The sequence below is a fragment of the Hippoglossus hippoglossus genome, chromosome 23, assembly GCF_009819705.1.
Source record: "Hippoglossus hippoglossus isolate fHipHip1 chromosome 23, fHipHip1.pri, whole genome shotgun sequence".
NCBI lineage: Eukaryota > Metazoa > Chordata > Actinopteri > Pleuronectiformes > Pleuronectidae > Hippoglossus > Hippoglossus hippoglossus.
Window position 1 is genome coordinate 9,955,294 of NC_047173.1, and position 17,053 is coordinate 9,972,346.

General features: G+C 38.4%; 3 protein-coding genes across 4 annotated transcripts; all 3 read right to left on the minus strand.

Annotated features, from left to right (window-relative positions):
* Window positions 1–1,953: 1,953 nt before the first annotated feature.
* Window positions 1,954–5,879, minus strand: LOC117757726. The gene is made up of 6 exons (XM_034579106.1): window positions 5,791–5,879; window positions 5,489–5,555; window positions 4,949–5,314; window positions 3,844–4,158; window positions 3,352–3,638; window positions 1,954–2,073 (listed from the first exon to the last, which is right to left on the minus strand). Exons 2-6 carry the CDS (start codon window positions 5,517–5,519, stop codon window positions 1,954–1,956), a joined length of 1,119 nt encoding a protein of 372 aa, XP_034434997.1. The 5' UTR covers window positions 5,520–5,555; window positions 5,791–5,879.
* Window positions 5,880–6,987: 1,108 nt separating this feature from the next.
* On the minus strand, window positions 6,988–15,266 carry si:dkey-61f9.1 (putative C-type lectin domain family 20 member A). Of its 2 annotated transcripts, XR_004613157.1 has the most exons (6): window positions 15,191–15,266; window positions 14,889–14,955; window positions 14,349–14,714; window positions 13,276–13,590; window positions 12,533–13,076; window positions 6,988–7,043 (listed from the first exon to the last, which is right to left on the minus strand). XR_004613157.1 is itself a non-coding variant. In XM_034578849.1 (5 exons), exons 2-5 carry the CDS (start codon window positions 14,917–14,919, stop codon window positions 12,706–12,708), a joined length of 1,083 nt encoding a protein of 360 aa, XP_034434740.1. In that variant the 5' UTR covers window positions 14,920–14,955; window positions 15,191–15,266; the 3' UTR covers window positions 12,379–12,705. The 2 variants fall into 2 exon arrangements, 1 of the variants encoding a protein (XP_034434740.1); XM_034578849.1 differs by lacking the exon at window positions 6,988–7,043 and having other exon boundaries at window positions 12,379–13,076.
* Window positions 8,341–11,231, minus strand: LOC117757590 (putative C-type lectin domain family 20 member A). The gene is made up of 5 exons (XM_034578850.1): window positions 11,206–11,231; window positions 10,904–10,944; window positions 10,364–10,729; window positions 9,275–9,589; window positions 8,341–9,076 (listed from the first exon to the last, which is right to left on the minus strand). The coding sequence occupies exons 2-5, from the start codon at window positions 10,932–10,934 to the stop codon at window positions 8,706–8,708; spliced, it is 1,083 nt and encodes a 360-aa protein (XP_034434741.1). The 5' UTR covers window positions 10,935–10,944; window positions 11,206–11,231; the 3' UTR covers window positions 8,341–8,705.
* Window positions 15,267–17,053: the final 1,787 nt, after the last annotated feature.

The window sequence follows — 17,053 nt, forward strand, 5'->3', positions numbered from 1 at the left end:
ACAATATCCGCATGAGTAATGGCATTTCAAACATGTTCGGCGCTGAGACGGCTAATTTACATTGGAAATTGGCTCTCGAAGCTGCCGACAGGTCATAGTAGTAGAGTTGATGCAGAGGTGGGGGGGGTGTGTGTGTGTGTAGCTGTCGATCTAGTTTGCTACCGAACCTTTGCCCAGTGAGAAGTTCAAACCAGTCCCAACTCGCCAATATTCACCTTCACTTGAGCTCAATCGTGTCTAATCAAGATTCAGTTACTGCTCCAAGCAAATGTCTCCCTCTCTTTCCTTCCACTACTCCTCCTTCCTTTTATTTCCTACCCTTCTGTTACAGATAAACAACAAAAAAAACAGACATTCCTCCTGCCGTTCCTTTCTACAAGACTGTAAACACCCAACCTCAAGCTGCCCCACCAATCCTCTGACAACACGAATACAAATCCCATTTTGAAAGTGCGTCTGGCGTGAGTTTGCACTTCAGAAATAGAACAAGCAGCCAAGCAGAGGGAATTTGGGTATCAAGTACCGGATGCATATGCTGGCTGGTAGGAGGCGAGACCCGGGGTCCCCTTGTTGATTTCACTCGGGAACGTTTTCACGTTCTCCTCCAGAAAGCGACATAATCAGAGCACTTGTACGAACCGTTAAGTGGCTTTTGTTGTATTTACGAACCTTAGCACCTATTCTCCTGCATGTTCAAATATTCAGAAAATAGAGTGTAAATAGGAGTGTTCAAATTCAAGGTTTGTTACTATGAAGGATAGGTCTTGTAATGCAGAGGCTATGCAGCAAAACAGTCTTCGTTTAAACTGAATAAAAATCAGTAGTTTTGTTTCCAGTGATTTGTTTGGAATCAGCGTGAGACTAATACGAAAATGAAATTCTGTTGCTGTGATATTTGCTTTTTGGAGACGGACACAGTCGTCCACGCAGGACCTCAGTAATATTGATGGAGATGGCAACCTGGAGTGGTTTTCCGCTGCCAGTAGAGCACTCACCATCAAGTCAGCGGCATTTGCAAGTCATGCTCCAGGCCACTTGCTGCCAGATTCCCAGTTAGAATCAAACCAGTCGCCAAGTTGTCCTCCAGCAGTCCACTAGCCGCCAGTGCCTACGAGTTTCCAAAGAAAATTCATCCCCCACAAAGTTTTCTTCAAAGTGGCCCAGATGGTGGTCAAAGATCACAGAACGAGAACAGTCCACAAACCCACTGTTCACAATAACTCAAGAATGAAAATATTAACTATAACAAACTAAGAATTCAACACTTAGAATACTGTTATTCCAGTATTACATGTATACTGGGGATGCTGGTTGTTGAGAACCTTATCGTAAAAGCTGCATTAAGTATTATTTTCAATATACTGGGAATACACACTGAGAATCAACGCACACATTCACGGCTTGATTCAGATAAAGAAAAAACTACGCACATAAGTGCTGTACTTAAATACCGTTTTGAGATTCGTATAGTTTACTTGAATATTATATATGTAATACTTAAATATAGGCTAGATCATATTTTTTACTCCATTGCAAAATCACTTTCCTCGAACTCGGTGCCAATAATTGTGTCCAGGGTCCATTTTGAGCTTTTACTGTTACTGACAAATGTCATTGTCAGTAACTTGGAAATTAGAATCAAACACTTCTGCTCCTACAAAATTGTTTAATTTGCATTCCTAAATGAAGATATCCTAAATTATTTACCTAAAGTAATTTGACTGTGTATAATGGAACAGACACAGGTAGTGTATTTTTAGGTCTGATACATATCAACACTGGCTGCAGCCATTCAATCATTTTAAATCAGGCCCAGCTACCCCCCCATGGAGGCCATATCTCTGCCAATGAAACTTTGCTGCTTTTACACCGAGACATGTGCTTCACTGGCTGGTGATTTACAGTGAGGTGCGTGTGTTTTTTTGATTTCTCGATGAGCAACGATCACACACATCACCTTGATTTGATGTAGATGGTCAGAGATGTGAGCTGAGCACCAGTCGAAGGGGAGAGTCTGGAATGAGCGATGAACAAGAGGCTCAGAAGCTCCAGCACACGAGTCCGCACTGTGAGCTGTGTGAGGAGTAATAATGATGAATGAGGGTGTGACGGATTGAGGCTTCATCCCAAGTTTGTCCACAGTGTGAGTAATGGCTCTGGAAGTTGTCCAAGCGTCCTGTGTTCTTTTTTTATTTTATTTTTGTCTCTCCTGATACTTTCCACTCCTCTTTAATCCACGCCCTTCCCAATCCCAAATTTGAATGCTGCATTTGCATATTATTGAGTCATACGAAGAGACCTGATGTTGATGATCACTAATGTGAAGTGAAGGGAGAAAATAAACCAGGTAGGATAAATGCAAAGTTTTCTAACGTCACTCTGCACCACAGACTGTTTCTAAAAAGCTCTGCACACAACGTCCACCACACAAAACTCCACTGAAATGTTAACTTTTTATTGACTCCTCCACAATTTGTGTGATGTTTTGATTTGAAATTCATTTTTACTTTAATTTACCCAGACACTGGACAAAAGGAAAACATGAAGGCCAACATTATCTTACACTTCATTAATTACGGATCTAACTTGTCTTCTATATACTTCCCTTTCTTCACTGTGTCATGTCACAAATATAAAGACTTCATCAACCATGAGCTTGTCCCTTTTGTGTTTTTGGCTCGACATATGCCTCGTCGTGCCAAATGTGACTGAATTAAATAGAGGAAAAGAAAATCTTGGGAATATCATGTTTGGCAATTTAGTTAAAGTTATAAATGTCAATGTAAAAGTAGAATATACATTTGAATAATCACTGTAGATGAGGCAAGAAGAAGAGTTTCATGCAAACAGATGCACACTTTTATTAATCTGCCCAGATTGATCAGAACAGACGCGTCACTTCACCTCCAAACTGTCGTCATTTAAAGGCAATCAAAATCAATTTGTCTGATTAGCAACAGACTGACACAAATGTTTCACACAATCATAGGTAATAGTAATAGTTGTAGTAGTACTAACAGTAGTAATGATAGTATAATAATAATAATCGAGGATATAAACACTTTTAAATCAATTGTCAAATTCTACATTAAATCACCTGTAGAACAGTCTGATTATTTTTTAATCAACAAATTCAAGGCAGACAATTAAAAATCAGAGGATTTAAGGAAAATCTAAAGTCTTTTATCTCCATCATCTTCACACATCAACACGACCTAATCCATCACAAACGTCTCATTTATCAAGAAGCTTTATAACTATATCCTATTTGTTTTTGAAAGAAATCTCCTCCTCACAAAGAAATGGGTGCTCGTGCAAACAGTTTTCATCCCGCCACTTGGAGTTCGTCACGTTGAATACGCCGCAGTTTTCAGACAAGGGCATCTCCAGCGTTTGGTTGTTCACCCAGTTGCTGTAGGTCACCCACCTGTTGCTCCAAATCCAGAACCCGAAGACACGACTCTGACTCAGGCCGATCCAGAAAGGACCCTCGACGTTGAAGTTTTTTAAGATTTCAACAACATCCTCCTGATCGCTCTTATTCTCAATCTGCAGCAGGCCTGAGTGATTGGCAAGACAGTAATCCAAAGCGTTTTGCCAAGTTAACTTCTCTGTGATGACCACGATTCTCACTTTGCCTGAAAACCCAGTAAAAGACATATGTAAGATTTTCAGGAGATGACATATCTTAAACCACATCATTCAGTCTGTCTTATTGAGGGGGGGGGGGGGGGGTAATCTATTCCTGTGTCACATCCCGTTTCCCTTAGATTAATATTTATCTCATGTTATTTTTCTAAAACAGTATAAGTCTATATTTTGTTTGGCTTTTCCGTGGCTTACCTTTGGAGCAAAGTGATTTTAGTATACTGGAACAACTAAAGTCATACAATGCAGGTGAAGACCGTCCCTGAGCTGTACAATGATCTGATGGTCCTTGGTATTCCCACGATCTGTACGTCGAGCAGCTCTCGTCCTGCCACTCCCATTCATCGTGCAGGAGTCCAATCCAAAAGGTTTTGTCTCGTCCTTTGTCGACCACTTGTGTTTTTTGGGTTTCATCATTGATGCTGACTAGGTCATCGAAGTGTCTTCTGCAGTACTGCTGTGCCTGACACCAGTCCTTTGTCAAATTTTCAATCAGGTGGTATTCATCTCCTGCAAAATCAAAAATAATGCTTTCGTTTTGTTGTGAAACTCACAAACAGAAATGTAGCCGTAGTTAAGTTTCATCTGTTGTATATAATTTATTAGAAAAGCAATAAGGCTTTTCTAATAAAGGCTAAAGTTTCTAAAGTACCATTTGCTGTCATTTTAGAAATTAACTGTATTAATCATCAAACTGTCTAAACAAGTTGAGGAGGTCTCGGCATCTTTAACTATCACAAAATAGCCTGGACACACTTGTGTTCATATTCAGAGTTGTTATTTTGATGTAAACAAAGGTCAAGGCTGATATCAAGTAAAACCAGTATTTAGAATATTTAATTAACAAGAATTCTGATGAATTCCTAATTTTCCAATATTCACTTGTAATTTAAGAGGCATTTATCCAGGTTTGCTTCTTGAAAAGGAAAAAAGGAAATTTTTCAGGATTTGATACTTTAGTCGTCTCTGAGACAAACTTAGTATTTGGTGTCAATTTGATATATTTTGATATATATGTTAACTCCACCAAGGAGGTTATGCTTTCACCCCTGTCCTTTGTCGATTGTTTGACTCTTTGATTGCACAAACACTACTGGACAGAAAAATGAAACCTTTAGGAAGGATGCGCTCAAAGTATAATTCATGTACCTTGAAACAAATCAGGAAAATACAGGCGGCTGATATTTGTGAGTGTTTGCAATTGGGTGCAGATCCAAATACAATTTTGGGTAATTTAAATGTGTTTCCATAAGAAGAGTGTTGGTGGAGGTAGATGTAGATGTTGTGTACTGACACTTACCCTTGTAGCACATGAAATGTAAACTCATGTAACAGCCCAAATCCTTATATACGTTATTTTCGACAGCTCCACATCTTTGCTTCCCTGCATTTACAGCCACATTTGGTAGATTGAATGTATAAGGGTCGCCGTTCGACCAAGTGGTGACGTTCTCTCGAATCCTTCGAAGACCGAGCCAGGCGGTATGACCTCGACGATTCGAGACAAATTCATAAAGAGACTGGGCATCCGCCTCATCGTACAGAGTCACAAATGACATATTATGATTTTTACATATCTCTAACGAATCTTCCCGACTGCGTTGCTCTGTGTCAGTAAGGTAGAACCGTCGGAAACGATTAGCTGCAGCTGCAAAGTGAACAAATCCTGTAAAGATAGAAGACAAGACAACATTTTACTTATCACTTATGCAAGTTATAATGCATTGAATACAGTTAGTTACAGTAACTACATAACCACCTGCCCCCACCTCTCAGATGCACACGTAATTAAATTGCACATCCATGAGAAAAGATCCTGGTTAGGGTTAGAAAGCCTTACCTGAACACAGCAGGAACAACACAAGGTTCATCCTCACAGATCTGATAAGGTCCCAATGGTGAAAAGACTAAATACAAAAAGTGCAGAGAAATAAAACATCACATTCTTAACAAGGGGAGGAATCGTAATCAGAGTAATGACGTCAGGTTTAAGATCATGAAAACATCTCGTTCTAAACTGTTACTCATTCACAACCTTACTGCATGTACTGGGTTTGTAAGATATAATGTAATTGAGCTGATGCAAAAGTGCTGTGGTGAATGACATTCTCTTTCTGCATGTGATTTTAGAAAGTCTCTTACCTGCTGAAGTCGGGTCGAGTGCTGTCAGCCTGGTCAATTTGATTTGGGGTGAAGAAGTATCAGGTTTATATCCTGTAACAGTTTCTTTTTTTTTTCTGTCATCAGCTGAACTGAGGTCAGTAGAGATGCATTTGTTTAATATTCAAATAATGATGTCTATGAACAGCCTTCTGTTTCCACAGAATATGCAGCATGCAAATTCAAATTTTTTCAGGTTAATGTTTTTCCCCCGTACATAGAATTTGAAAGGTCATAGTCTTTTTCTACCTCAGCAGTTCAAGTCCTCTGAATCTGGGGCAGATCCAGGGGCAGGGCAGGGGGGGCACTGGCCACAGCTTAGATTCTACTGGCCCCTAAAAAAGAATGATAAGCATAATAATAATAATAATAATATAAAGTCACTTAGTTACAATACTAACAATAAATCTGACAATTTATTAAAATGTTTGTTTTTTAAGTTTTTTTAAGTACACGTGCTGTAAAAGAACACATTTTTAAAATATATTCAATGAACAAATCTTTAGAGCTAACAGTGAACAAGGAATGGCTGAAATGTGCATCTTACTGAACCAGGAAATCTAAAATACACAGAAATTTCATTGTCAGTAACTTGGAAATTAGAATCAAACACTTCTCATTTGATTCTGCTCCTTGACTGTGTATAATGGAATAGACACAGGTAGTGTATTTTTAGGTCTGATACATATCAACACTGGCTGCAGATCATTCATGTCTTCTATATACTTCCCTTTCTTCACTGTATCATGTCACAAATATAAAGACTTCATCAACCATGAGCTTGTCTGTTTTGTGTTTGTGGCTCATTATGCCTCGTCGTGCCAAATCCCAGCTAAGTGACTGAATTAGATAGAGGAAAAGAAAATCTTGGGAATATCATGTTTGACAATTTAGTTAAAGTTATAAATGTCAATGTAAAAGTAGAATAAACATTTGAATAATCACTGTAGATGAGGCAAGAAGAAGAGTTTCATGCAAACAGATGCACACTTTTATTAATCTGCCCAGATTGATCAGAACAGACGCGTCACTTCACCTCCAAACTGTCGTCATTTAAAGGCAATCAAAATCAATTTGTCTGATTAGCAACAGACTGACACAAATGTTTCACACAATCATAGGTAATAGTTGTAGTAGTACTAACAGTAGTAATGATAGTATAATAATAATAGAGGATATAAACAGCTTTAAATCAATTGTCAAATTCATCAATGTATAACTCTACATTAAATCACCTGTAGAACAGTGTGATTATTTTTTAATCAACAAATTCAAGGTAGACAACAATTAAAAATCTGAGGATTTAAGGAAAATCTAAAGTCTTGGTATTTGGTGTCAATTTGATATATTTTGATATATATGTTAACTCCACCAAGGAGGTTATGCTTTCACCCCTGTCCTTATTCGATTGTTTGACTCTTTGATTGCACAAACACTACTGGACAGAAAAATGAAACCTTTAGGAAGGATGCGCTCAAAGTATAATTCATGTACCTTGAAACAAATCAGGAAAATACAGGCGGCTGATATTTGTGAGTGTTTGCAATTGGGTGCAGATCCAAATACAATTTTGGGTAATTTAAATGTGTTTCCATAAGAAGAGTGTTGGTGGAGGTAGATGTAGATGTTGTGTACTGACACTTACCCTTGTAGCACATGAAATGTAAACTCTTGTTACAGTTAAAATCCTTATATACGTTATTTTCAAAAGCTCCACATCTTTGCTCCTCTGGTTTTACAGCCACATTTGTTAGATTGACTGTATAAGGGTCGCCGTTCGACCAAGTGGTGACGTTCTCTCGAATCCTTCGAAGACCCAGCCAGACGGGTTCATAGACTCTCAGTTGTGTATATTTAGTTTTTTTATAGTTTTTTTAAGTACACGTGATGTAAAAGAACACATTTTTAAAATATATTCAATGAACAAATCTTTAGAGCTAACCGTGAACAAGGAATGGCTGAAATGTGCATCTTACTGAACCAGGAAATCTAAAATACACAGAAATGTCATTGTCAGTAACTTGAAAATTAGAATCAAACACTTCTGCTCCTACAAAATTGGTTAATTTGCATTCCTATATGAAGATATCCTGAATTATTTACCTAAAGTAATTTGACTGTGTATAATGGAACAGACACAGGTAGTGTATTTTTAGGTCTGATACATATCAACACTGGCTGCAGATCATTCATGTCTTCTATATACTTCCCTTTCTTCACTGTATCATGTCACAAATATAAAGACTTCATCAACCATGAGCTTGTCTGTTTTGTGTTTGTGGCTCATTATGCCTCGTCGTGCCAAATCCCAGCTAAGTGACTGAATTAGATAGAGGAAAAGAAAATCTTGAGAATATCATGTTTGGCAATTTAGTTAAAGTTATAAATGTCAATGTAAAAGTAGAATAAACATTTGAATAATCACTGTAGATGAGGCAAGAAGAAGAGTTTCATGCAAACAGATGCACACTTTTATTAATCTGCCCAGATTGATCAGAACAGACGCGTCACTTCACCTCCAAACTGTCGTCATTTAAAGGCAATCAAAATCAATTTGTCTGATTAGCAACAGACTGACACAAATGTTTCACACAATCATAGGTAACAGTAATAGTTGTAGTAGTACTAACAGTAGTAATGATAGTATAATAATAATAATAGAGGATATAAACAGCTTTAAATCAATTGTCAAATTCATCAATGTATAACTCTACATTAAATCACCTGTAGAACAGTCTGATTATTTTTTAATCAACAAATTCAAGGTAGACAACAATTAAAAATCTGAGGATTTAAGGAAAATCGAAAGTCTTTTATCTCCATCATCTTCACACATCAACACGACCTAATCCGTCACAAACGTCTCATTTATCAAGAAGCTTTATAACTATATCCTATTAGTTATTGAAAGAAATCTCCTCCTCACAAAGAAATGGGTGCTCGTGCAAACAGTTTTCATCCCGCCACTTGGAGTTAGTCACGTTGAATACGCCGCAGTTTTCAGACGAGGGCATCTCCGGCATTTGGTTGTTCTCCCAGTTGCTGTAGGTCACCCCCCTGTCGCTCCAAATCCAGAACCCGAAGACACGACTCTGCCTCAGGCCGATCCACAAAGTATCAGTGACCTTGAAGTTTTTTAAGATTTCAACAACATCCTCCTGATCGTTCGAATCCTCAATCCGCAGCAGGCCTGAGTGATTGGCAAGACAGTAATCCAAAGCGTTTTCCCAAGTTAACTTCTCTCTGATGACCACGATTCTCACTTTGCCTGAAAACCCAGTAAAAGACATATGTAAGATTTTCAGGAGATGACATATCTTAAACCACATCATTCAGTCTGTCTTATTGAGGGGGGGTAATCTATTCCTGTGTCACATCCCGTTTCCCTTAGATTAATATTGATCTCTCATGTTATTTTTCTAAAACATTATAAGTCTATATTTTGTTTGGGTTTTCCGTGGCTTACCTTTGGAGCAAAGTGATTTTGCGTCATTGGAACATTTATATCCATACAATGCAGGTAAAGACCAATCCAGAGTTGTACAATGATCTGATGGTCCTTGGTATTCCCACGATCTGTACGTCGAGCAGCTCTCGTCCTGCCACTCCCATTCATCGTGCAGGAGTCCAATCCAAAAGGTTTTGTCTCGTCCTTTGTTGACCACTTGTGTTTTTTGGGTTTCATCATTGATGCTGACTAGGTCATCGAAGTGTCTTCTGCAGTACTGCTGTGCCTGACACCAGTCCTTTGTCAAATTTTCAATCAGGTGGTATTCATCTCCTGCAAAATCAAAAATAATGCTTTCGTTTTGTTGTGGGCATTTTCACAACAGAAACTCACAAACAGAAATGTAGCCATCGTTAAGTTTCATCTGTTGTATATAATTTATAAGAAAAGCAATAAGGCTAAAGTTTCTAAAGTACCATTTGCTGTCATTTTAGAAATTAACTGTATTAATCATCAAACTGTCTAAACAAGTTGAGGAGGCCTCGGCATCTTTAACTATCACAAAATAGCCTGGACACACTTGTGTTCATATTCAGAGTTGTTATTTTGATGTAAACAAAGGTCAAGGCTGATATCAAGTAAAACCAGTGTTTAGAATATTTAATTAACAAGAATTCTGATGAATTCTTAATTTTCCAATATTCACTTGTAATTTAAGAGGCATTTATCCAGGTTTGCTTCTTGAAAAGGAAAAAAGGAAATTTTTCAGGATTTGATCACAAACTTATTATTTGGTGTCAATTTGATATATTTTGATATATATGTTAACTCCACCAAGGAGGTTATGCTTTCACCCCTGTCCTTTGTTGATTGTTTGACTCTTTGATTGCACAAACACTACTGGACAGAAAAATTAAACCTTTAGGAAGGATGCGCTCAAAGTATAATTCATGTACCTTGAAACAAATCAGGAAAATACAGGCGGCTGATATTTGTGAGTGTTTGCAATTGGGTGCAGATCCAAATACAATTTGGGGTAATTTAAATGTGTTTCCATAAGAAGAGTGTTGGTGGAGGTAGATGTAGATGTTGTGTACTGACACTTACCCTTGTAGCACATGAAATCTAAACTCATGTAACAGCCCAAATCCTTATATACGTTATTTTCGACAGCTCCACATCTTTGCTTCCCTGCATTTACAGCCACATTTGGTAGATTGAATGTATAAGGGTCGCCGTTCGACCAAGTGGTGACGTTCTCTCGAATCCTTCGAAGACCGAGCCAGACGGTATGACCTCGACGATCCGTGACAAATGTTCGAAGAGACTGGGCATCCGCCTCATCGTACAGAGTTACAAATGACATCTTATGATTTTTACATATCTCTAATGAATCTTTCCAAGTGCGTCGCTTTGTGTCATTAAAGTAGAACCGTCGGAAACGATTAGCTGCAGCTGCAAAGTGAACAAATTCTGTAAAGATAGAAGACAAGACAATATTTGACTTATCACTTATGCAAGTTATAATGCATTGAATACAGTTAGTTACAGTAACTACATAACCACCTGCCCCCACCTCTCAGATGCACACGTAATTATATTGCACATCCATGAGAAAAGATCCTGGTTAGGGTTAGAAAGCCTTACCTGAACACAGCAGGAACAACACAAGGTTCATCCTCACAGATCTGATAAGGTCCCAATGGTGAAAAGACTAAATTTAAAAAGTGCAGAGAAATAAAACATCACATTCTTAACAAGGGGAGGAATCGTAATCAGAGTAATGACGTCAGGTTTAAGATCATGAAAACATCTTGTTCTTAACTGTTACTCATGCACAACCTTACTGCATGTACTGGGTTTGTAAGATATAATGTAATTGAGCTAATGCAAAAGTGCTGTGGTGAATGACATTCTCTTTCTGCATGTGATTTTAGAAAGTCTCTTACCTGCTGAAGTCGGGTCGAGTGCTGTCAGCCTGGTCAATTTGATTTGGGGTGAAGAAGTATCAGGTTTATATCCTGTAACAGTTTCTCTTTTTTTTTTTGCTGTCATCAGCTGAACTGAGGTCAGTAGAGATGCATTTGTTTAATATTCAAATAATGATGTCTATGAACAGCCTTCTGTTTCCACAGAATATGCAGCATGCAAATTCAAATTTAATTTTTTTTCGGGTTAATGTTTTTCCCCCGTACATAGAATTTGAAAGGTCATAGTCTTTTTCTACCTCAGCAGTTCAAGTCCTCTGAATCTGGGGCAGATCCAGGGGCAGGGCAGGGGGGGCACTGGCCACAGCTTAGATTCTACTGGCCCCTAAAAAAGAATGATAAGCATAATAATAATAATAATAATAATAATAAAAAGTCACTTAGTTACAATACTAACAATAAATATGACAATTTGTTAAAATGTTTGTTTTCTAAGTTTTTTTAAGTACATGTGCTGTAAAAGAACACATTTTTAAAATATATTCAATGAACAAATCTTTAGAGCTAACAGTGAACAAGGAATGGCTGAAATGTGCATCTTACTGAACCAGGAAATCTAAAATACACAGAAATTTCATTGTCAGTAACTTGGAAATTAGAATCAAACACTTCTGCTCCTACAAAATTGGTTAATTTGCATTCCTATATGAAGATATCCTAAATTATTTACCTAAAGTAATTTGACTGTGTATAATGGAACAGACACAGGTAGTGTATTTTTAGGTCTGATACATATCAACACTGGCTGCAGATCATTCATGTCTTCTATATACTTCCCTTTCTTCACTGTATCATGTCACAAATATAAAGACTTCATCAACCATGAGCTTGTCTGTTTTGTGTTTGTGGCTCATTATGCCTCGTCGTGCCAAATCCCAGCTAAGTGACTGAATTAGATAGAGGAAAAGAAAATCTTGAGAATATCATGTTTGGCAATTTAGTTAAAGTTATAAATGTCAATGCAAAAGTAGAATATACATTTGAATAATCACTGTAGATGAGGCAAGAAGAAGAGTTTCATGCAAACAGATGCACACTTTTATTAATCTGCCCAGATTGATCAGAACAGACGCGTCACTTCACCTCCAAACTGTCGTCATTTAAAGGCAATCAAAATCAATTTGTCTGATTAGCAACAGACTGACACAAATGTTTCACACAATCATAGGTAATAGTAATAGTTGTAGTAGTACTAACAGTAGTAATGATAGTATAATAATAATAGAGGATATAAACAGCTTTAAATCAATTGTCAAATTCATCAATGTATAACTCTACATTAAATCACCTGTAGAACAGTCTGATTATTTTTTAATCAACAAATTCAAGGCAGACAACAATTAAAAATCTGAGGATTTAAGGAAAATCTAAAGTCTTTTATCTCCATCATCTTCACACATCAACACGACCTAATCCGTCACAAACGTCTCATTTATCAAGAAGCTTTATAACTATATCCTATTAGTTATTGAAAGAAATCTCCTCCTCACAAAGAAATGGGTGCTCGTGCAAACAGTTTTCATCCCGCCACTTGGAGTTCGTCACGTTGAATACGCCGCAGTTTTCAGACAAGGGCATCTCCAGTGTTTGGTTGTTCTCCCAGTTGCTGTAGGTCACCCCCCTGTCGCTCCAAATCCAGAACCCGAAGACACGACTCTGCCTCAGGCCGATCCACAAAGTATCAGTGATGTTGAAGTTTTTTAAGATTTCAACAACATCCTCCTGATCGTTCGAATCCTCAATCCGCAGCAGGCCTGAGTGATTGGCAAGACAGTAATCCAAAGCGTTTTCCCAAGTTAACTTCTCTGTGATGACCACGATTCTCACTTTGCCTGAAAACCCAGTAAAAGACATATGTAAGATTTTCAGGAGATGACATATCTTAAACCACATCTTTCAGTCTGTCTTATTGAGGGGGGGGGGGAATCTATTCCTGTGTTGCATCCCGTTTCCCTTAGATTAATATTCATCTCATGTTATTTTTCTAAAATAGTATAAGTCTATATTTTGTTTGGCTTTTCCGTGGCTTACCTTTGGAGCAAAGTGATTTTGCGTCACTGGAACAACTAAAGTCATACAATGCAGGTGAAGACCGTCCCTGAGCTGTACAATCATCTGATGGTCCTTGGTATTCCCACGATCTGTACGTCGAGCAGCTCTCGTCCTGCCACTCCCATTCATCGTGCAGGAGTCCAATCCAAAAGGTTTTGTCTCGTCCTTTGTCGACCACTTGTGTTTTTTGGGTTTCATCATTGATGCTGACTAGGTCATCGAAGTGTCTTCTGCAGTACTGCTGTGCCTGACACCAGTCCTTTGTCAAATTTTCAATCAGGTGGTATTCATCTCCTGCAAAACCAAAAATAATGCTTTCGTTTTGTTGTGAAACTCACAAACAGAAATGTAGCCGTAGTTAAGTTTCATCTGTTGTATATAATTTATAAGAAAAGCAATAAGGCTAAAGTTTCTAAAGTACCATTTGCTGTCATTTTAGAAATTAACTGTATTAATCATCAAACTGTCTAAACAAGTTGAGGAGGCCTCGGCATCTTTAACTATCACAAAATAGCCTGGACACACTTGTGTTCATATTCAGAGTTGTTATTTTGATGTAAACAAAGGTCAAGGCTGATATCAAGTAAAACCAGTGTTTAGAATATTTAATTAACAAGAATTCTGATGAATTCTTAATTTTCCAATATTCACTTGTAATTTAAGAGGCATTTATCCAGGTTTGCTTCTTGAAAAGGAAAAAAGGAAATTTTTCAGGATTTGATCACAAACTTATTATTTGGTGTCAATTTGATATATTTTGATATATATGTTAACTCCACCAAGGAGGTTATGCTTTCACCCCTGTCCTTTGTCGATTGTTTGACTCTTTGATTGCACAAACACTACTGGACAGAAAAATTAAACCTTTAGGAAGGATGCGCTCAAAGTATAATTCATGTATCTTGAAACAAATCAGGAAAATACAGGCGGCTGATATTTGTGAGTGTTTGCAATTGGGTGCAGATCCAAATACAATTTTGGGTAATTTAAATGTGTTTCCATAAGAAGAGTGTTGGTGGAGGTAGATGTAGATGTTGTGTACTGACACTTACCCTTGTAGCACATGAAATCTAAACTCATGTAACAGCCCAAATCCTTATATACGTTATTTTCGACAGCTCCACATCTTTGCTCCCCTGCATTTACAGCCACATTTGGTAGATTGAATGTATAAGGGTCGCCGTTCGACCAAGTGGTGACGTTCTCTCGAATCCTTCGAAGACCGAGCCAGACCATATGACCGTTACGATTCGAGACAAATTCATAAAGAGACTGGGCATCTGCCTCATCGTACAGAGTTACAAATGACATACTATGATTTTTACATATCTCTAACGAATCTTCCCGACTGCGTGGCTCTGTGTCATTAAAGTAGAACCGTCGGAAACGATTAGCTGCAGCTGCAAAGTGAACAAATCCTGTAAAGATAGAAGACAAGACAACATTTTACTTATCACTTATGCAAGTTATAATGCATTGAATACAGTTAGTTACAGTAACTACATAACCACCTGCCCCCACCTCTCAGATGCACACGTAATTAAATTGCACATCCATGAGAAAAGATCCTGGTTAGGGTTAGAAAGCCTTACCTGAACACAGCAGGAACAACACAAGGTTCATCCTCACAGATCTGATAAGGTCCCAATGGTGAAAAGACTAAATACAAAAAGTGCAGAGAAATAAAACATCACATTCTTAACAAGGGGAGGAATCGTAATCAGAGTAATGACGTCAGGTTCAAGATCATGAAAACATCTTGTTCTTAACTGTTACTCATGCACAACCTTACTGCATGTACTGGGTTTGTAAGATATAATGTAATTGAGCTAATGCAAAAGTGCTGTGGTGAATGACATTCTCTTTCTGCATGTGATTTTAGAAAGTCTCTTACCTGCTGAAGTCGGGTCGAGTGCTGTCAGCCTGGTCAATTTGATTTGGGGTGAAGAAGTATCAGGTTTATATCCTGTGACGGTTTATGATTTTTTTTTTTTTTTTAAAGCCAACACTTGTTAATGATTTACAAACCCTCTGCTCCATCTGCAGGAAGATGTGATCGTACTAAAAGGTCTCTTTCCAAGTGGAAATAATAATAATAAAAAAAAAAAGATCAGCTCAGGCATGCAAACAATACATCAAATGCACAGTACATAAAGCACGATTTACAATATGTAATTGAAATTCATTAATTTCCTCTGGGCTGATATCATTATTTATTTATTTGTTGACTAAACTCTGAAACTTATCGTGTGTTACTCAGTGAACTTTCATCTCTACACAGAACATCCGCAGCCACATGCAAATGAGCAGGGATCAGGCACATGAGGCTTGTTTATCTGCAAGCAGACGCACATTTGAATTTTAACAGCCTCCCCGTATACTTGGAAATAAGTCCAGCTCTTCCTGGTTCATAGCAAACAATGGCTGTATAGAACTCCTCACAGAAGGGGACTCATGATTTTGGAGAACATGGTATCATAAGGAACCTGATGATGACATTTGAAACAGTTGCTTTTCAGTGAAGTGCAGATCGCACACATTGCTCGTCATCTGTGATCATATTCCCATCACGTTTTTGTGTATGAAATTGCTTCTCTGTGCTCTTTGCCCTGAAAACAGCACATGGCACACTGGTGGTATTTTTCCTTCGCTCACGCTCTGAGCTTCAGCTTCAGTTTTAAGTAAAAATAACATATACTCTATTAAAGTGCCAAGTCTCAGCTTTAATTTGCATCTGGGCTGAACCAAAAGCCCCAAAGATTTGTCTGTTGCTATGGTAATCCACATCCAAATCTGTATTGAAAATGCTTGTTTTTTTCCCCTACATTTTGAATAATGCCCGTCCCAAACTTGACAGTTTGGAATGTGCTGTTGGCTTGGCCTGTTGAAGTAACCTGCAGGAATCCATCCACAGCAAGTAAAGACCGACTGCCTGACTCAGTCCACAGAACCACGAGGCCGCTCCACCGCTGCTGCACACACAGAACCCCCAACCGAAGAACCAGTTGACCTTGCCATCGACGTGAATGCAGCCGTTCCAGTGATCAACGTCGTCACTCATGTTGATGAGTCCGAGCCGCTGCTGCTACAGAGCATAATAAACTTTATAACATGTTAAACGTATCGAGTGACAACACCGCCCTTCCTTGGAACTTTAACAATATTTGAAGTCGATAAGATGAACGGTCCTCGAGAAATGCGAGTTAAACACAGACAGATATTTCTGTTATTATTCGATATATGAAAATTCCCACTATTCCATTAAGTAAGAGAACGTAATCTAACAATATTCACAATGCTTCAACATGAGTTATTTTTGTTTTAGTTTGGTGCATTCCAGCGAAGCAGGAAACCATGTTCGTGAGGCTTATTAAGTCAAAACTACGCAAGCAAGATGTTGGAAAAACTCCCGCGCCTGGAGTGACTTCAACATTTGTGAAGATAACCCCCAAAAAGTTGAGAGCCAGATCCGCCAAAGTGAACTCAAGTCACCATGTAAGTCAGGCGTTTTGTGAGTATTGGTGTGTGAATGAATGCACAAAGTGAGTGTGGGCATGTGTGTGAGCATTCAAGTGGGCAGTGTGTGTCCGCACAGCATCAACAAGCATTCGCAGAAACGGCACTGCCGACCGCGGCGTGTCGGCGAGAGGTCGCAGTGACCCGGGTTCCGATGCAGCGGTGGACAAAGCTGGTAGATGAAGGGAGATGTCACCGGGATTGAACAGCAGGGGAGGCCATTTTAACTACACGCATGTTG